This window comes from Rhopilema esculentum, chromosome 7, assembly GCF_057945365.1.
Source record: "Rhopilema esculentum isolate cy_ngs chromosome 7, ASM5794536v1, whole genome shotgun sequence".
NCBI lineage: Eukaryota > Metazoa > Cnidaria > Scyphozoa > Rhizostomeae > Rhizostomatidae > Rhopilema > Rhopilema esculentum.
Genome location: NC_142821.1, coordinates 8,186,924 through 8,208,208, shown reverse-complemented (window position 1 = coordinate 8,208,208; position 21,285 = coordinate 8,186,924). Strand labels below are relative to the sequence as shown.

General features: G+C 36.7%; 2 protein-coding genes across 3 annotated transcripts; one reads left to right on the top strand and one right to left on the bottom strand.

Moving 5' to 3' along the window:
- The first annotated feature begins 1,114 nt into the window (after positions 1–1,114).
- LOC135683123 (hydroxyproline dehydrogenase) lies at positions 1,115–13,745 on the top strand. Of its 2 annotated transcripts, none has more exons than XR_010515752.2 (10): positions 1,115–1,514; positions 5,808–6,010; positions 6,866–6,921; positions 8,501–8,565; positions 8,824–8,928; positions 9,305–9,385; positions 10,028–10,174; positions 10,382–10,502; positions 11,539–11,627; positions 12,633–12,658. XR_010515752.2 is itself a non-coding variant. In XM_065198295.2 (10 exons), exons 1-10 carry the CDS (start codon positions 1,272–1,274, stop codon positions 12,842–12,844), a joined length of 1,473 nt encoding a protein of 490 aa, XP_065054367.2. In that variant the 5' UTR covers positions 1,119–1,271; the 3' UTR covers positions 12,845–13,745. The 2 variants fall into 2 exon arrangements, 1 of the variants encoding a protein (XP_065054367.2); XM_065198295.2 differs by having other exon boundaries at positions 1,119–1,514; positions 10,382–10,653; positions 12,633–13,745.
- Positions 13,746–14,282: 537 nt separating this feature from the next.
- Positions 14,283–20,110, bottom strand: LOC135683122 (switch-associated protein 70). Its single transcript, XM_065198294.2, has 6 exons — positions 19,679–20,110; positions 17,151–17,469; positions 16,152–16,492; positions 15,864–16,000; positions 15,093–15,605; positions 14,283–14,538 (listed from the first exon to the last, which is right to left on the bottom strand). The coding sequence occupies exons 1-6, from the start codon at positions 19,974–19,976 to the stop codon at positions 14,341–14,343; spliced, it is 1,806 nt and encodes a 601-aa protein (XP_065054366.2). The 5' UTR covers positions 19,977–20,110; the 3' UTR covers positions 14,283–14,340.
- Positions 20,111–21,285: the final 1,175 nt, after the last annotated feature.

The following is a 21,285-nucleotide window of genomic DNA, read 5'->3' as shown; positions in this document are numbered from 1 at the left end:
GTTCACTCAATTTCTAGTATCACAAGTTTTTTTTTCACAAAACGTTTCAGATGAAAATTTCACAAACATTCTATTTTTCTTTTAATTTTTCATTTTCCAACATTATTTTTTGGTGAATCGAGCTTCAGTGTTCTTATGAACGCTTTTCTCATTAAAAGGAGGGTCAAAGCAGAGTCTTAAAAGTAAATATGTGAAATTGAAGCAAACTGTTGTAGAATAGGCATATGAGAAACGTTTCTTGAAGCTTCTTTTTGGCCAAAATTTGGATTAGAAATTCTTGTTTGCTGTTTTTAATCGGTACACTGAAAGCGCATTCTTACGAAATTCCCAACGTGTTCTTCTCGATTAGTTGTAGTTGTAAATAATAAGAATTGTTTTGTTAATTTACCTGATGTTTGTGAAGGGATTTCATTGAGATTTGGGGGATTGATTGTGGATAGCAGGTTCTTTTTGGGTTTATGGATTTGATGGCGAACGTGTGCATTGGAATTAGAATTTTTAGAACTGATTTTTTGGAATCTAGTTGGTAGGTCACAGTTTCGTGATACCGCTGATAGAAAGAACTTTGGAATCACTACCAGTTTGTTTTTCTCTTGTATATCTTGGGCTGAATTTATCGTACGGGAACATTGCTCGGCTTAGGTTTGAATTACCTGGTAATTTTTCCCATCAGGTGAAACCTTGCACTTTTTTCTTACCTTCAGACCACTCCCATGATAGGAGATAGGAGAAATAATCGAATTATGATATTGATTTGCTAATATGCTAATATTTACGGAGAGACGGGGTTGAAATTTGCATCCCCTCTCCTCCCTCTCAGGGCCCACGCCGCAAATTTGAAAATGGGGGGCCAAGGTTACTTTCACCTTTGATTGTAGCTTTGAAATTACCTGCTTCAAAAAGAAATGAGGGACCATGCCCCCCGGCCCTCCGGTGGGGTGGGCCTTGTCAGTTCAATACGGTCTTTCAGCGCTACCTGGATTATGTGGCCTGGCAACACTTGTAATCCCGTGGCTACCTCGCGTAAGTCACATGAAATCTTGCGGTCCGTCTGTTGTAGCGTCCGTCAAGTGAGGCAGTAGCGAAACAGAGGCTCATGGAGTGAGTCTAGCGGTCTGCTGCGTTCCTGACCAAACCGGTCTGACGAGTCCTATTTCAAAACATTGAGATCACAATAGACCAACACAATAATTAAAAGGCGATCGTTGTGGCCTCTGCACTTCAGATCTAGCCTATTCAGATCAGGATATCTGCAGAAACAGCGAGGAACTATGCTTTCATCGAGGAGCAATATAATGAACTTAAATGTTTTGTTAAGGCGTGTAAACTTTACAGCGTCGTTGCATCAGAAGAAACGTAGGACAACCAAAACATGGAGTGACGTGCCCAACGACAATGTACCTGCTAGTGGAAAACTGGTATCGTTTCAGCTGAAAACCAATTTTGATTTGCTTCGAGCTTGGCTGATTTTGAGAATTTCCTCAATGGAAACATTTGTTGATCATAGTGAGAAAGTAAGTGGATGGAATTCCCTTCTCCCTTTCTTTCTTTTATTTGTTGTTTTTTTACTGATCATCTATATATATAATATATATATACATATATAGAGTCGCTTTTCCGTAACGTTTTTGCTATACAAGGCATGCTCGTTTTCCTGTAATTAGGGCACCGATTTCTATTGCTTGCGGTCACGAAATGATGTTGACCACGTCATCACGAAGTCAACGATGCAAAGAAGTATTGTATCATTGCCAGAAGGGAAGTTGGCACGCTTTTCGCGAAAACAATCAATCCTTTGTGGCATAATGTGATTTAAGAAACGGATATAGTGGCAATAAAAGTTTCGATTCGTAAAAGTGTATATTGCTATTGTCTGTTTTGCCATTGCCCTGTGATCCTACCTTGAAGATACCCCAGCACGTACTCTAGCGCTCCAATGTGCCTAAGAGTTATGCACTTCGCGACTGAAAAGATCTTACAAATCGTGTCACCTAAACTTATACTTAGCAACGTAATAACACCATCATTTCCAATCAAAGTAATTCCAAATCCAAAAAGCGAGTAAACAAATAATAACCCTGTCGCAACAAACAGGCACCGTGCAGCCATTGGGCTAGCAGGGGCTATAGCCCCTCCACTTTCTTGCAATAATAGGTTAGAAAACTTTTTTTAAAGTTTACTCTAACTATGCTCTAAAAGCCGAACAAAAAATGTCAAATGGAAATCGGCCTCAACGCAACATTGAATCGTATACTCCTAAGAAGTAGCAGTTTTTCTTGACTGGGAACCCTTTCTGTTCATTTTCTAGGTGTTTTTCTTGCTGTTTTATTATCCCCAAGCTAATTTCATCTATCTTTATAGCTATTGATATCTTCTCTGAACCAGATTGTTTACAAAACCCCAGTAGAAATAAGCCAGTACTTTCAAAAGGGTCTTTTTCCGGCGTTCTAGTTGGCGTGGCCTCAAAAAATTCTGTCGCGCTCTTGTCAGCCCTCCTACATTTAGACTGGTGCGCGGTACCTGGCAACAAACAACTAAATTTCGCGGCTCGACGTTTCTGCCCTCAGGTCCCCCAGGTCCCCAGGTGCTGTAGGTGAAAGGTTCCAAGATCATCGATCGCGTCAGACCCCGTTTACACTAGAACGGATCCAAATGGGTACGGATCCATTTGGATCCGTGCTAGTGTAAACGGGGTCTCAGTCAATATTGAAAACTTTATAACGGTTAACATTCGGTGAAACTTGCCTTTGCGTTTGTGTGCTATGAAATCATTTTCTATCGTGTACTATTGTGTGCTATGAAATCACTCAAAATATTAACCGACGCTGATATAAAATGCTCATTCGGTGAAAATAAATAGCACAATAAAGGGTACCCTGGGTGCCAGAGCCACAGTGAAAAAGTGGGTCGGTGAAAGTTTAGGTCGATAAGTGGCAGGCCTACCACTCTTCAACCCACCCTTTCACTGAGGCTCTGGTACCCAGGGTAAATAAAGAGTTAGTTCGCATTGCCAAGTGAGGCCCAACCAAACAAATACTGGCCGACCTAGAACTTCTCTCTAATTGTTAACAAATGGGGCTGAGCCCTGTACAATATATTTACTGGTTCCGCGGTACAGATCCCAACTTTCAAGGAGATAACTTCATTTCAAATAACATAACATTTCATCAATCAAAATCACTACTACACTTCAACAACTCACAACCAATCTGAATCAAATAGTTTGAACACTCCCTTATGTTACAATTAGTGAACGTATCTATGGTTATCAAAATAAACAAACAAACTGTAGTGAGTATTGGGAATACAATCAAAAAGAAATGATTTAAGTAAATATAATACACGCTAAATTTCCCACGGCATAATATAAAAGAACTGTGAACGCATTATGGTAAACTATCCTCTAGTTAGTTATGAAACAGATATGCGCAGTTACATAAACATACGCAGTAACAGCAAACTTACACAACAAGCCCCACGAGCCTCCCTTACATGGTACATCTGCCGTCCTGTCATCTCAAGAGGTGAAATAGCTCAGAATCATACGCTGAAAGTTTTTTTCGGATCTTTACATATTTTGAGTCTCTTCTCGTTGCGGCCAAAGTCACCCAAAACCCTGTCTTGCAGCAAAGCATTGGAATTGGAATCATCTAGAACTTTGCTCGAGAGTAAGACCATAACGCGAAATGATGATTTAGGGTTTGGTTCACAATAGAAAACACGTTCTCTCTTCCCAGGTTACACCTGATATCTTGAAAGAAATGACAATATTTATGGCAGGGGATCTTATATATAAGAAGTTTTCACTGGTGGGGAAATGTCACTAAAGAGCTTTTTGCTTAACGGGACGCAACTGACGGCAAAAACAAAAGCGAAGGGACGAGTAGTATGTTTTTTTTACTCTGATGAAGCCCTGTTTACCGCGACGAAATATTAGTACTCGTTAAAGGCATTGAGTCATGGTAAATAGGCCTTCTCTATAGGGGGTCATTTGGTTTCGGCGTGATCGCTGCTGTTTCATGTGATATTGGCATCCGTTGTTGACAACTTGCTATTGATGAAAATTGTTTTGTCAATCAGTTCGAGGTGAGTTCATGTGACCAGTTCAAGGTCAACCAATAGCATCACAGTCATGGAAATCATGACTCAGCGGATTTTGGCACTTAGGGTATACCCAGTCTATTTATCATGACTCAATGCCTTAAAATCTAATTTATTTTAAAATTCTAGCGTATTACTTTGGATTCTTGTCGTCATATTGCTTTGTTTGCACATCAGTCCTTACTCATTATCTATTATGATCACCGCTATTTACTTATATTTTTTTTAAGGCTCGTAGGCCGAAATGGCCCATCGCCAACACAATTACCATACATACATGTTAACATAATTACAAATTAACAATAAATCTCGGAACATAAGTACAAATTAACAATAAATCTCAGAAAACAGCCAACACAATTACTATACTTACAAGTTAACATAATTACAAATTAAAAATAAATCTCAGAAAACAGCAAACAGCTAATACAAAGATAAACAGATGAAAAAATGATGACGAGCTAGAAATTTTACGTTACGAGGATATGCACGTAGAGGACTTCCCAAAAGATTCCCGTGATTCAAAAGCCAGCGATATAAAATTAGCTATTGACATCAGACAATCCGTATCTTCTTGACTCATCAACCAAATAAACTTATCACAAAGGTCAATGGATGAGATTCTGGGAAATTTTGAATGAATCATAGATAACACTATATACTTATCGCTAATCTATTGTTCTGTTATATTGTTCCTATTGCGTAGTTCCGGTCTTGTGATCCTCACGCTTGCACAGCGAAATGGCTACTTTTAGAATTTGTTTTGTTCCCAACAACATCTTCATTTTCTGTTCAACTCCCATGCATCGAAAATTTGCATAAGCCAGACAAAGTAACGAGCCTTCAGATCTTGGCGTGTTTGTAGAACAATAATGTAAGCAAAACTGTCAAAGCACTCCAGAAAAAATTTTAAGGGGTTCTCAGTTTTGGGTGGAGCTGGTGCCACGCCCTTCACAATTGATGGTGACTAGAATTTCTTCCGTGCGTTCAAAGAGCAAGGGCTGTCAATTCCTGATTTTTAAATAATTGATTTGCAATTAAAACACTTATTTTTTCAACTTTTGGTAATGTGCTATTTGAAGTGAAAGCTATATGAAATAAAAAATGCCTTTCAGATCCTTTATGGAAAACAAGTTGGAAAGTTGCATTGGAGGGGTCTATTGATAAGATCATCTTTTTTAAATTTATACAATGTTCTAATGCATCTAAGATTGAAATCATTTACCATGCCTGGCATCAAAAAAGGTAAAGAAAAACAGAATTCTTACAATTACATGTTTCCAAACTTGTTGCTGATGCTGATAGTTAGAACCCAATTAAAAACTTAGAAAGTTATAAAAGATTGGTTCTATCAGTCCCCCATCCTGACCACTTACTAAACCTCTCACTGATATCTGCTTACCAATTGCTTCGAAAATACTTATTCAAAATTCTGGAATTCAAAATAAATACCAAATATTAGAATAATATATTTCAGAATTAAGATAAGGTAAGGTGTAGGCCAGAACAAACTAGAAAACTTTGTGAAAATATCACAACTAGTGGGGGACTCTGGCTAGTGGGGAATTATGGGCAAACAAGTGGGGAGAAAATTCAAGGGCCTGGAAAGATCCCCTGGTTTATGACAATAATAATCATCATAGAGGTTCTCACCTGCCATTATCGGATAAGACGTTAAAGACTGACTTATTTCTGTGAATTTTTAGATTTTAAAGACAACGAAGAAATTGGTTGGGCAGCGAATTTTTGATGCAGTGTTGAGATCCACATTTTATGGACAATTCGCTGGTGGTGAATCAATGCCAATTCTGGAAAAGAATGTTAAAAAATTAAGAAGTGCTGGAATTCGCTCTATGCTCTGTATACCCATAGAAACAACAGCTTCAAACGAAGATGACCTAAAACTCGGGTAAGTTCTCTAATCACCTCATTAATTCCCTAATTAACTGTAACCAGCCTCTTACCAGACGTTAAAGGCTCTTGCGCAACCAACATGCTTTGCGGATATTTGTTCAAACCCGGCCTTATATCGAGCTTCATAAAAATACCAAATACAATCCATTTCTAATCTCGTAAAAATAGCTACCGCAAAGTAGGCCGGTTACGCAGGAGCCTTAAGGACTGAATTACTTTTCTTCTTAATTTCTTTATTTGAAAGGTCGCCGTTTCAATGCGCATAGTGAGAATTTCTCTGTCGTTTCTTGGTTTTAGTTTTGAACATGCCCTACCCCGCTTCACTGATACAGTGCCTTGTATATAAATTAACTTGAGAAAATGAAATTTTGCTCTTGTATTGGTACTGTTACGAACATGTTAATTAGAATGAGGTGTTTAACTTATTCCCAGACAAGGTGCTGTTTTTGATCATATCTTTTAGTGATTATCGCTAGATGCGGTGAGGTTTAAACATAGAATAACAAAAAAAATTTGAAACCGATCAAACCACAAAAATGTTTCCCAAGCTTTCTTTAAAATAAAGATAGAAGGATTAAATTGTAGCGAGGTTTTGACGCAAATGCTACTCCAAAACAACAAGAAGAAAATACTTGCATGAGTAACAAAGAACTCGACGAAATCAATGAACTAACTGTAAAAATACACGTGGTTGATACAAAATGGCGGATTCCCAACAGAAACATTTACTTTTCAAAAGGCAATCCTTGATTAATCTATTTATTTACTCCCAGTTTGCATTTCTGACAGACTGGTAAACAGTAATTTTTATTATTTATCGTTTTTATCATAATCATACCAATATTTTTAGGACGGAGATGTGGCAAAAGAACACTGAAATTGTAAAAGGATGCATTGACATGACAGGTAGGCCGTATTGAAATAAGAAGCAGAACCATAAAACGATTTTTCATCAGCTCCCCTCTTTATTCCCCTATAAACTTTCTACGTTTAAGTGTTTAGCACAGCTGACTAACAGGAGTTTCCTGACCTTACGAAGAAAAGAATTGCTTTAAAGATAAAGGAAGGATTCTGGTCCTAGAAACATCTGTCCAGCTAGTTGCTAACTTTGTTAGTTACCTGCAATGTCACTTAAATGTTTTTTCAAACTGTTTTCTCAAATTTAGCAACAAATTTAAACTTTATAAATCTAACCAAGGAATCCTTGCATCTAAATACTACATTTATCTTTTCTGACGCAATCAAATAGTATTTAGTTGCGTGACAGTCACGTGGGATCTCTTGAACCGTCCCTAGCTAGTAACTCCTTCTCTAGTTTCGCCCTTTCAATAAAAAGAAATTGTTAGGGGTACGACACAATATTATCAACGCATTTCCTGCCAAATTATGTTAAATAACTGCACTCGTTTAAACTCTTTCCAATAATTGTTATAATGGCACTCGTATTTTTGAACTTCTTCCATAAAGCTTGCTGTGAAATATTAAGCGATCTTGTTCTTGTTCTAGTCAAACACGCGGTTACAAGAAAATCTCCTATTCTTAAAGAAAAAGTTACTAAAGCGTGGGTCGTTTGAGTCGTTTGAGTCGTCTGTCGGTTTCCACTTGCAAAAATCATTCATGCGTGGGTATTTTCGGTCGCGGAGATAGAATTTTTTCTATCTCTGCGACAACTGTCGTTTGAGTCTTTCGGGTCTTTTGGGTTGTTGGCAGGTATGTTTCCACTGATTCTTTTCAGTCGTTTGGGTATTTTCCAACGACCCAAACGACCCAAACGACCAAGTGGGAACCAGGCTTTATTGAGTACTTCGTTTTAACTTCGTTTATGTTTACTTCCAAAAACAGTTCTTTCGAATGCTAGCCTAATTTGTGAACTTGGAAATAAGCCCTCTCCATATAATACGATCCCTCTCTGTTGGTTGCCACCTCTCGGGAACCTTAGAATTTAAAAAACTCCAAGGGGCCAAGGGGTAGGGGGAGTTTCTTCCATAGTAAAAGTACCTGGAGATGTGCCGCGAGAGAGGGTTTACTTTGTCTAACTTGTAGCCTAGCCAAGGGTATACATGTGCTATTTTGGTCCAGCCAAGGTCCGGGGAACGGCCTTTGGAAGTAGAAATTACATTCTATCGACCCATTTTGTTGCTAATAAACTAGTAAATTAAGCAAATTTTTCTTTGACATTTCCGAGTTCAGAACAACAATTTTCCCACCATAGCAAAGAGAACCAAAAAAAATTTTTCCCGGTACAATTTACTTACATTGATCGTTATTATGGCAAATAGAACCCTGGGTATCAAAGCCAGAAGCAGAGGGACAGAGCGGAGAAGCGTTTCCGCCGCATCTCTGAATCTTCTCAATTTCTGCGCTCTCAATTTTGTGGCTCTTGAGCCCAAGGAAGCCACAGACGCGAAATCCTTCAACATTTAGCTGCACCAAAAAATTTTTAAACTTCTGTTCCTATAATAAATTTTCTCATTCAAAATTATAGATAAGCTAGAAAGAGGAGGATTTTCTCAAATCAAACTGACAGCCCTCTGTGAGCCAGAACTTCTGGTGAGTTCAGCTTTGACTTGTGCCGAATATCAGTCCGCCAAAACTGAATAACAAAAGCATGAAGCTTTTATTTATTTCCATGGTTTATTTTGTATGCTGTTAGATCTGCCATCTTTAATCCATTTAGATTTTTTTCAATGTAGAAAATGTTTCTTTTTTTCTGCCGTATTTACTGTAGTCTGAAGTACCAGATAATGTGTGCCATCCTTTTATACGTGCTTTTTAGGTATTTTCATTTGTAAACCATCCCATTTGCAGCTGTGCATGAATAAAGAATTGATTGGCTATGAGTATGGTCATAAAGAACCTCTAGAATGGGACATAAGGAGAGTCGGGGAATTACTGGAAACAGAAAGTTACCAGGTAGCTGTTTTGTAATTTTTAATCAAATAATATTGTAGAAAGTTTTGTCGAGTACTTCCCCCGGCAGGGTGCTTCTTTAGTTCTAGAGGTAAGAAAGCTTAACAGGGGGTGGGTGTTGTTGCTTGTGAATTGTGGAAAAAATTAAAAGATTAATGAATTTGAAGAAAAATTGAAGTACAATATTTTAAAATTTGGACTTATAAGAGTGTTTATTAGCGCTAATGTTAACGGCAAGCATATCCATATTTGTCTTTATAATTTTTCACTTTCTGTTTCCTATATAATCTAAAATTAGTTCCAGCATTTTCTGGTACAGCTGACTTTGTTTGCAAGATTTCTCCTTAAAGGTTTACTAAAGAGAATCTCGATTTTATAGGACATCGACATCCCAAGCTGCTGTGAACAAACGAATAGCCAGTTGAGAATGGCCTTGGAGAGGTTTGATCAACTTGCAAAGGTGGGCTACGTATCAATTATTCTGATAGGTCGATTTGTACAATGAAAATTCATTCCACTTACACAATTTCCCCTGTTATTACATATAGACATTCGAAGTGTGCGAGTTGCTTGCATTACGTGTTTAATTACGATACAAGAGTTGTTAACTTGAATAGCTGAATTTCAACTTCATTATATGCTCGAAATCATAATGGAGAAAAAGAGACTAAAATTCAAAAATCTAGTCCTGAAAAGTATCAATATTTTTGCAAATGATGTTCTAAGGTATAAAAATTTCATTAGTCTTTTTATCTCTAGATCTCTGGATTGTTTATTTCCACGATGGGAACTCTGGGTCTTTAATGACGTCATCAATTTTTTCACTACAGCATAAAATTTCAGTGAAATGCATAAGAAATTTTACGTTTTTTAAAAGGCGTTTTTGGTTGTCTGACTGTCCTAACAACATAAAATTGAAGAGAAACAATTCAACATGAAGACAAATGCCAATTTTTGGCATATATGAAGATAAAAAATTGACCACTTTAACTCGAAACAGAGAGAATGCTTTAATGAAAATTATTTAACTGCTTTATTCAAGCCAGGAGTTTAAAATTTCTAAAATTTTCTAAAAAGTCATCAGGCAATTTGTTTTTTGTAGATAAGCAATAAAATGGGCCTAAGATTGATGTTAGATGCAGAACAAACATACGTACAAGCCGCGCTGGCCTACTTTGTCCTTGTCTTACAACAAAAGTACAACAAAGAAAAGCCGGTTGTTTATAATACATATCAATGTTATCGCAAGGTTCGTATCTTTAATCCTAATTTTTCTTACAAAAATGCAACACTCAGGTTTTAACATTATATTTTTAAAAAGGATCGAACTGGTGTACTTATTGTGTAGGACAATGTTGTGGAAACCAAGAAAACTTATTGCAATCTTTTTGAAAGGAAAGGATTCTATATATTCATTTAAATTGTTCAGTTAGTCTTAAATTACTATTTTCAATAGGATACATTGAAAAGAGTCAAAGCAGATCACGATTATGCAACAGCCAACGGTTTCAAAATTGCCGGGAAACTTGTTCGAGGAGCGTACATGGTTGAAGAGAGGCGCATTGCAAGCGAGACTGGTAAGGATGACCCAATAAACGACGGATTTGAAAAAACAACAGAGATGTACCATTCTGTTGTTGATTATATTCTCCCTCTCGTGAAAGAGAACCGTGCAGGAGTTATGATAGCCAGCCACAATGAAGGAACGATCAGCTATGTCCTCCAACGGTAAAGGGTTGTTTTGTTTCATTGAGCTGCAGGCACCGCGGAGCGTTAAGAAAAGTAGGGGGGCTAAAAAGTGGGGGGGGGGGATAAAACCAACTTAAAAGTGGCTTGACTGGTGATTCGTTGGTAAACTTTTTGCATTTTTGGCAAAAAGTGGTGGGGTGGCTATAGCCCCTCCCATCCCCCTTTTCCGCAGTGCCTGCATTGTCACTTGTAAAGACCTCCTCAACATGGACCGATGATTAACACAGTGTAAAGCTAGATTGCAGTTTCAAGATACTTTAATATGAAACACACAAAGAGAAGCTCTTATGGGTTTCAGAAGAAGTAAAACGAATTTAGTTAATAGGAAGCTCTCGAGGTTAGACCTCTTCGTTTGCAAATGCATAAATTTTGGTAGGGCACCAGCAGGGCTTGGTTTAAGCGGCAATGATTAGGGGGTGCTGGATAATGCTTGGACTTTGTGCCACACCCTTTAGCTGACTGGAAACTGATAAGCCCATTTTTAAAACTCAGTCTGCAAATTTCAAATAAAGAAGATAAAAAGATAAAGAAAGCAACTTTTCTAACTTGTTACAAACTTGGAATTGGAAATAGGAAGATTTCACTATATATCTTACGAATTCACTGTATGAGTTTTAGACTAGTTTTAACAATTATCATGGTTATTTGAAGTTTGTTTAATTTAAAAATAATCTGAAACCAAAAATAACTTAAATACCCTATTTTAAGTTGACATAATATTTTGATAGATTAGAAAATGGCGGTTTTTCCTGCAGAAAGGAACTTAATCACTGTCCACAGTCAGCACAACTACTGCTTCCCTCTCTCTTTTGCTTATCCTTCGAAGCCACGTAGCAAATGGATAAACTGTAAACTTATTCGCAGGGTAAAAGATCTTGGTTTGAGTCTTGCGACTAGTGATGTTTGCTTTGCCCAGCTTTACGGGATGTGTGATCACGTGACAGAAGCTCTCGGTAGGTTCATCCTATTAGGCTTCCTTCTTTTGATTTCATGAGAAATGTAACTGGTTTGCATCCAAATCGCCCAAAACGTAACTGAAATTCGGCTATCAACCTCATTATGGAATCCCGTTGTTGAAACGAGGTAGCATTGCTGGTTGCTAACAGTTCGTTACTTGCTTTCCCCGACGTTGGTCAAGTAAAGGCCCTTTACGCCAGATGTTTATAGAGGCCACCCCTTATATCTCGAACATAGCTGTAGTTTTCTTCATCGACACAAAAAATACATTAACTAGGCTCAAATTTGTCACAACACTGGAAACAAGTACCAGCTCTACTTTTTTAGCCTTTGATTCTGAGGCACATAAAGAGAAATTGGACTTGCAAAGCCGTTCTTTCCAAAATGAAATTTTTCTACAAGAATTCTTCAAGGAAGTGCATATTCGAAAGATTTTAGTTCTTACTTACTTTTACCTCCAACTTACTAATTTTTTATAAACCTCTCATTTGTGAATTACACTCTAACTTTATAAATGACATCAAAATATTTTCTTTCCCAAAGGCCCTTACTCTCCCACCCCCTTCTAATGGCAGCTTAGCTGGTAATGCACCTTAAGTCCTCGAATAAGCCCCTGGGGGCTTATTTGGCAAAAACATTTTGCGGTGGGTGCTTATTCGATGGTGGGTCTTTATTTAGCAGCAGCCGAAAATATTACCATGGTGAATGTATTTACCAGGGCAACTCTATTTGAGGTTGGCGAGTATGCTTAATATTGGGGTAAACCTATTGTTATCGAGGCAGTACCTCAGCCCACGGAGACTTATTTGAGGACAGGGGCTTATTTTAAAAAAATTACATTAGGGTCGAGGCTTATGTTAGAGGGGCTATTCAAAGAGAGGAATAATTCGAATAGAAAGGCTTATTTTAGGACTTACGGTTATGTAGATATGAAAAATGCTGATAACCTCCATTCTAGTTAAAGACGCAAGCTTAATGCAACTTGCATTTCTGTTTTTTAGCCAAAATGAACTGTGAGGTGTACAAATCAGTACCGTATGGGACAGTGGACAGCACCTTATTGTATCTGACAAGGCGAGCTCAAGAGAACAGATCGGTAATGCAGCGCACAGTTGTAGAGAGAAAAATAATCATGAACGAATTAGCAGAGAGACTGAAGCGGGGCTTTGGCTTCAATCAAAAGAAATATAAAGAGCAGTCGAGTACTGCCTGAAAACGACGTCTTATCAACAACGCCGCCTTATAAACAACACAGCGTAACCTCAGTGCCGAGGTGGGTCACTAGTAATTTTTATATAAAGGGAGGTCTATCCGACAGTTATGGGTAGAATCTGATCCTTGCGGGTACCTGATTTAATAATATACCTTTTTGATACTTATGAGTTCAACCAACACAAAATAATATCAAAAAGAAAATAAAAGAACATATGTGTTTAAACTTATTTTTATAGGAAACAGTCTAGATTACTATGAACAGTGTTCTCTTATGTGCTCAACAACAAGATTTTGTACTTTTATATTTTTGGGTCCTATCAATGATATTTTAGCTGATAATTTTTGGTCTGTTGAATTTGCTTTTGATAATTTTAGGTGAATTTCGAAAACTGCGGATGGACATCCCCGTATATAAAATTTTGAGTGACTCCCTGGGGCCTCAGTGTGCTATCTGTGATATTTGTGAAAATGCCCTGTTTTGGGGGAAAGTGTAAATAAATCTTCTATAAATCAATGTGTATTCATCTGTTATTGTCGTTGTGTCGCTTATAGCAGTTAAAACTGTTTTAATGCTTAGAGATATTTACTTACTGTTCTAAACTGTTGTATCGTTATTGTCGTTGTGTCGCTTGTGTCGCTAGTAGCAGTTAAAACTGTTTTAATGCTTAGAGATATTTACTTACTGTTCTAAACTGTTGTATTGTTAAATTTCAAATCGTTAAATGTAGATCTTGAGATAAAAGTTAGCATTTTAACTTTATAGAAGAGACTATTAATCTTACGCAGACACTTCATGAGAACTTGAATCTTTGGTATTTAATCAATCTTTGTATGTAAATAGTGGGAGTTTTGGTTTTGAGAATATCTGGAAATTCACCTCACATACACAAAAAAGTTCATCGTTCGTTTATTTGTTGAGGCCTTTGACACGTTGGCGGATTAAAATCTCGCTCATTCCCGCCATTAAAAGGATTCCAGTCTGGAAATGAAGCAGACTTTACTATTTTCACGCTAGCAGCCGAACCCAATTTAATAGCACGATTAGAGAGCTAAGTGTCGATTAGCGAACCTCAATTGCCTACTTAATCGAAAAATGCACGATTCTCGATTGTTCGTTTGGGAAAATTGGGGAAATCCTTTGATTTTGGCATTCTATGCGTGCATTTTTTCGATTGTCTTAAGCCTTTGAATTCGGCTTGTCTGTTTCCATTGTTCGAGTCATCAAAATACCGATCCATTGTCAGACTATTGACATAAATTATATATATCAACTAAAATAAGCTAAGGTAGGCCAAATGGTGCAAAATTCAAGATAAATGTGTTAGATAATTTGCTCTTCACTATCCTTATTTTAAAACCAAAAACAAGATATTGTGCACTGAATTTTGCTATTATCACCTATAAAAAATATAAAAATAAATGGAAAAAAGCAACACTTTTACTTCTACATGTTATAAATCTTCCAGAGACTAATAAATAATAAAAACAGGGTGTTTATTCGTCCTTTAAAAACAAACTCTTCTCAGAAGGTCGTACTAGGTTGCTTTCAATAATGGCTGTGCGTTCACCTCCGTCATCAACAGTTTTGTTAACAGGCTCGGGTTTAACTTTGGCTTCTTCGGCGTCCTTCTTTTTGAAATCCTCTTCGATGAATGCTCCAGCTCCTCGATGCGTTACAAATCCTTGACAAACCTGAAAAATTCAAGCTGACGATTGGTTCATTCGGAATATTTCCTAAACTAGTCCAATAAACTCCAAAAGTAACCAGCAAAAAGATTAGTTAGCATGACCGATCGAGCTAATCAATGACAAGGCAACAGGCTTAGATTACGCTTGATATCTAATATAGCGACTTCTAGATCAACCATGTATATTATATGTCGAAGCTTAATTTAATGCTGATAGTTATTTTGTTAAGCATCTATGATCAATCATAGGTTTTTGCCAGATCAGCACATGTTTAATAGTTATGCCGTTAAGCGCCTATGAGCCCTGGGGATATACGTCGCTATAAAAATGTCTATATTATCTATTTCATTTTATTTATTTTAATCCTTGAAAAATTGATTTCCACACGCCATAACTATCCCTATTGCTTTTGCTTAAAAACATCTTTACGATTGACGCTACGCTATATTTAAGTTGCTCCTGTCTCTACTTAAACCGGGTCTACATTTAGAGTAGTAATAAGTTAATGTATTCTTATCGATGACAGCAAACTGACACAAAATCTGAGCATATTTCACCTTACTAAGTGGTTGCGCTAATCTTTCAGGGATCTTCATTCTCCTAGTTTTGTCTTTTGCCATTTCAACTGCTTCAGCCTTCTTCCTTCGTTCTTCTTCTGCAGCTTGCAACTTCGCGTGTGCCTCAGCAATTGCTTCCTCGGCTTTCTGTCTTGCCTCATCCAGTTCTTTCATTTTTCTTCGTTCCTCTTCCAATACCTTGGCTTGTTCCTTTGATTCTTCCTCTAAACCTTCCCGGTGTTTTCTTTCAGTCTCTAATAGTTCTTCCTGCATGACTTTTATTTTCTCGAGGTCTTCTCTTCTAACTCTTTCTTCTAGCAGAAGCTGCTCTTGCTCTTTCCTCACAGCTTCCTCTTCTTCCCGGGCGTTTCTTTCATTTTCCAAAAGTTTTTCGTACTCTTCTTTCAACAATTCCAATTCTTCACGGCGTTTTCGCTCATCTTCTAGCATGGCTGCCTCCTTTTCAGCATGAGCCTCAGCCTCCTTTTGAGCAATTTTCATTTTCTCTAATTCCTTAAGAAAACAAATATGGTGAAAATTTTGAAGACTATGCTAACTGGAAACAAACAAACTGTTACTGAATATCTATAGTCTTATTCTCAAGCCTGTTTAAAATTAAAAGCTTTCTAAACACAATACAAGGCACCAGCATAAGTTGACACTTCAAAATATGAATTCTGAAGAAAAGATTATATAGTTAGTTGTACAGTCAAATTACAAAAATAACAAATAAAAAAGAAACATCTATTGTAGCTTCCCAATTTCAATTACCTGCATTTGCTCTTTGATCAAGGTTTCCTGGTCTGTACGTCTTTGCTCCTCCTCAGCAGCCTGTTTTTGTTTCTTAGCACGTTCAACCATTCTCTTTTCCAATTCCATGTACAGCAATGATTTACCCTTTTCACATTCTATAATGTTACACAAGATTTAAATTGAAGTAGAGTCTAAAGACAAAAGAAAACTTTTTTAAAAATGAGTACCACTTTCATCTAATTCTTCTCGATAACATAATTCACAGGCTAGGAACAGGCTAGGAGGAGTTTATATAATTGAATTTACCTATGCTTGCTTGTATCTGATTTATCCATTCATTCTTATCTCTTTGGGATTCTGCCTCCATTTCATAGCTCACATTCTTCTCACCACATTTGACTGTAAATCTGCATTTGCCTGTCTTAGAATCTGGTAAACTTTCAACTGTTGCTTTTCCGTTGATTATTATAGTGCCTTTTAGTTCTCGCATTGACTTGGTTGTATAATAAGACAGCCTGCCTGGTTGTAACACAAACCATCTCTCTTTCAGAGACTTAACCTTGTGGCCTTTCTTGATCAACATTCCAGCTTTTGTGATCTCTTTAACATATTTGTCCTCAATTGAAATTAGCCCTTCTTCATACAAACTAAAAATTGAAAGAATTGGAAGATCTTCCTCAAGAACAGAACAATTCAAAACAACCATCCATGTTTCAATGATTAACAACAAGTTAAAAAAACTGCAAACAAATGATAAGCATTTTTCAAAACAGCTGAGATAATAAAGTGACATAACCTCGAGAATTAAGCCATTTTAACAATGAAAAATGCTAAAGACTGTTCTTTATCTTCAGTGGTTATGCTCTGTGGTTATCTATTTCTGCTTTTTTCCCACATTCTATGATATATTGATAGTTGTGATGTATAACACAAAATATAAACCCTGCATTGCTGCTCTACTTGCATCCATAAATCAAAGAATGAGCTGTATGTCTTGAGCAGGTAACCTGTGTTGTTAAGAATAGCAATGCAGCAGTGATATCTTTCTGTAACACTGGAGGTCGCAAGTCTTTATATTTTGAAATATTCTAACAGCATTAAAAGGTGAAGCTAATTGAACCTTTCTTTGAACAACCACTCAATGATTCATATATCTTTGCTTATTACATCATTTTCCAAAAAACCTAGGTAAAAACTTGTACAAAGGACCATGCTAGGTGATAAATTATCATACTAAATGATATGCTAATCAATATGATAATAATATAACATAAAAATTCCTTATCCGTATGATTTGATGATTACCTTCTTGGTGAGGACTGAATGTACTTAGTTTCAAGACACTTCAGGAGCTTCCAAAAAGTCCAAAAGTCAGCAGAGTAAAAGTTTTCCATGGGTCCTGGTGTCCATGGTGTTCCAATAGCTTTCATGAAACTCTCTAGCATCTTTTCAACTTCCTCTTTGTGAATTACCAAGTTTCCATATATATCAACTTTATTGAATGCCTTAAGCAGCAAAAATGTGTCTTCTCCTGACAGAATTCTGTCTTGCTGTGATCTTACTTTGCTTATTATTACCCAAGATATATCCTCAAGTTTCCCATAATTGACCTTATTCCCTGCAACTGGAAAGTGAAATTTAGTTGTCAGAAACCTCTTAACTTTCGGTAAACTTGATATGACTAAAACAATATTTTGGTAATCTTGACATGACTTAAACAAGAGCTCATAGGAGAAAGTAAATTATTTTCTTTTTAAGTGGCATCTGTTAAATATTTTGCATCTTCTTGAATGCCCTATGTTATGTTTTTATTAAGGTCATTTGTGTGTCAAGTATGGTAGGCTGGATTTAAGTGGGGATGTAATTGTTTCAATCAAATATATAAAAATCAATTTGAATGACAATACTTAATGACAATACTTAATGAATGCATAACAATTTGGAACAATTACTTAAACACTATTAAAACCTTTCTGAAATCCTCTTTAAAACGCTTCCTCAATACTTCTTAAAAATCATTCTCTAGAAATATGAATGCGTGTTCAATACACCTCAACAGTAGGATACTATTGATTACAACCAATCACACATGAATGACTTGCAACCGCATGTCAATCACAATAACACAACACAACAATCTATCCTAGAGCTTTTTTGAAATGATTCTAATATTTACTTTGCATTTGCTTCTACCTAGCAACTAAAGGTAGTTTTTAGGACATCCACGGAGCTAACTTGTCAAACAATGTCAGTTTTTTTTCATCTTGGGGGCCAGAACTTTTTTTTGAGGCCTAGAATTACAGGGTGCCAGTAACTCACTCTAAGTGAAAGCTTGGTCATGGCAGGTACTCAAACCCTGCAACCCAATGAGCAATTTTCACACATAGAATGAGCTGTTATGTGGGACCCAGAAAAGAAAAAAAAGCTTGTATGTAGATAAAAAATGTAGATAAATGAGTGTTAAAAAATATAAAAATCCATAATGTTCTAGACATAAATCCAAAAATTCCTATTATAAAGAAATATCTAAGATGTACTTTCTTTTTTCCAGTTACTCTAATGGCCCTTTTACACAGTTGATGTTAAGTATTTCATTTCATCCCTGGTATCACTTTACCTCATTTCTGAATGACGCAGATTTTTTCATATTTCATCACAAGTCTTTTCATTTTTCATACTTTTCGTTAACTGGTAATTTTCAAAAGTTTTGTGTCAAAATTTACAGCTAATTTTGTGTAAAACTTTATAGTTGTAGAATTTATTCAAGAAAAACATCTGTATACAATTTTTTTATTATCCCGTTCTATACAATTTTTTATAATTTTTTTATAATACCATCAAACATCTGTATACAATTTTTTTATAATCCTGTTTAAACTTCATCCAGCATCAGTTTGCAAATTTTGAATGACCCAACAAGGGTCTTCAAATTTCTTGTGTGATTGGTGAAACGTTAAATGAGTGAGGAAGGCAGTGCAGTTGGAGTTACAGACTATAGATCCACAGGTCTAGGGTTCGAGTCGCTGACATGACCAAACTTTCACCCAGAGTGAGGGGAGTCATCAGCTCTCTGCATTTCCTGGTGTAGGAATCACGATGTGCAGTTACATTGAGAGAAAGAACCAGGACACTGCTCACTAAGCAAAGCTTCTTGGTGTCCTAAAAGTTACCCTCCGATGCTAAGTAGGAATAAATACCAAAAAGTCTTTTCATAGAATCACTTATCAACTGTCTATCCTCTGGTGTAAAAGAAACATAAATTGGACACTGTCAATATTGACAGCGATAATTTACCATGAATGAAAAACATTTTATCATCAGATGAAGAAAGCATCAATTGTTAATTTTCTCATAATCGTTAAGAACTTATGATCCCTAACAGATGTGAAGACTTCAAAAAAAAGTTCCCAAATGATTAAAAAATATAATAGAAAGGTGGTATATATAGCAATATACAATCTGTTTTATGAACACAAGGAAAAGTGTGTATGGATAATATTTCTACTGCGATGTCAGGGGAAAATAACAAGACAATGAAAATCTCAAAACTCTTGCATTTTTGGATGCTGGTCTTTAAGTAAATCAAGCTAAATTGTTCCAAATGATAGTTCAGCCTTGTCAATCTCTAAAGATATACCAAAGAGAAAACCAAAATTAAATGGTGGGATTAAGTTAAATAAAATGAACGAACAAGGGAAACAAGTGTATTATCTATATAGACAGAATGAAAGATGCACAATAGCAGCCAGTGTGAGCGTTATGGGCGAATTTTGTTTTCATATCTAAACCAAATGATGGATGACGATAAGAGATTTTGAGAAAGGAAAAACTACCTGTGGCTTTTCTAACGAGGTGCCTCACATATTCTAAAAACCCATCTTCATCGAGCTTTTTGCCATCTCCTTTGAACACCTCCAAATGGTCAGGCATGTATAGAATTTCTAAAACCCTGCATACATTAGCACATATAACTTGAAGGCTGCTCTTCTTGACGCTTCCCTCTTTGTTGAAATCGATCACTTGAAAAACATGCCGAAAGCTGTTCTCCAGGCCATATTCGAGTCTTTTGGAGCCGGTTACTTCAAGATCAGAGCATGTGGATGGCTCTTTCTGTCCTTCTTGTTGTTCCATTGCTACTTTTGTATTGAGAGAATGTATTTATATTGCAAGAATCATCTTCCGTCTCAGCTGTATTTTATGGCATTGCAAGGTCGCCTTGTGTTGTAATTCTAAAGGGGGACATGTTTAAAACGACAACAGCAACAACAACAACAACAGCAGACTACACCCTTTTTGCATTTTTGCAGTACCTTTTTGTCTCGACACCTTATTAAATCATTACTGTAGTGGAATAACATTATCTAAAATCATATAAAGCTGAACATGGGCACAGATGTTCTATAAAATGTTTGAAAATGATAAGAAAAAGTGATTATTTATTCCAGTGAGCAGAACAATGTTTTAATTTAGAGGGGCAGGGGGGCCAAGAAATTGAGCCTGGGGAAGGGGCTAATCTCAAGTTTAGTGACAAAGGCACATTTCCTTTTCCCCTATTCTGTAGCATAGAAGGACCCACAGGTTGGGTCCGACGCGAGAGAAAATTGTTGAAATTGTACCTTGTAGAATGACTAAAAAAGATCCAAAAACACTCAGAATAAAATTCAACAAAATACTTTACAATACAATGAAGTTTGGACATGAATAAAGGTAGAGGCATTGATATAAAAGGTATGTTTAATAAGCTGCTTCAAAGCAATATTTTTGCAAAGGCGAAAGTTTTTTGGCCAAGCGCAGCTTTTCCACAAGCTATAAAACTAATAAGTTTTTCCCAATCGGAATGCGAACAATATCCAATTTTTAAAGTTTTCTTTGTCATCAGCATAAATAATACAGCAACGTTAAGGCAGAAGGCCTAGTAATTGATAACAGCAGTTATTTCTCTCGACTTTATACAACTAGCAAAACCTATCAAACGACAACTTTCCGTAACAGCAACTTCGTAAAACGACAACTTCGCAAAACGACGCAACTGTTAGAAGCCTCGACCCAGGTCCCTAGGAAGAGAGAACACGTGTCGTCGACATGACTTGGTAGGAGGAGGAGGAGGAAGGAGAGGGCGTAGATTTTGAGTTCAGCAGCAAAATAATATGTATTCAGCTTGTATGTTATAAATAATAAAACCAAATACTGGATAATTTTCTGTCCAAGTTCTAACACGTCGAACGCAAGGTTCACAACAGCAACTTCCAGCAACTACTTAACTAAACGGCAACTTTACTCGACTGGACTTACAATGAAAAAACATATGCTTTTAACCACATGACGCACACAAACCCTAATGACATAAATTACGGCAAATAGAATAGACTAATAACAGCAAAAAAAGTGATGGCACTATGACAAAAAAACTTGACTGACGATAACGATAACGAACCACAAA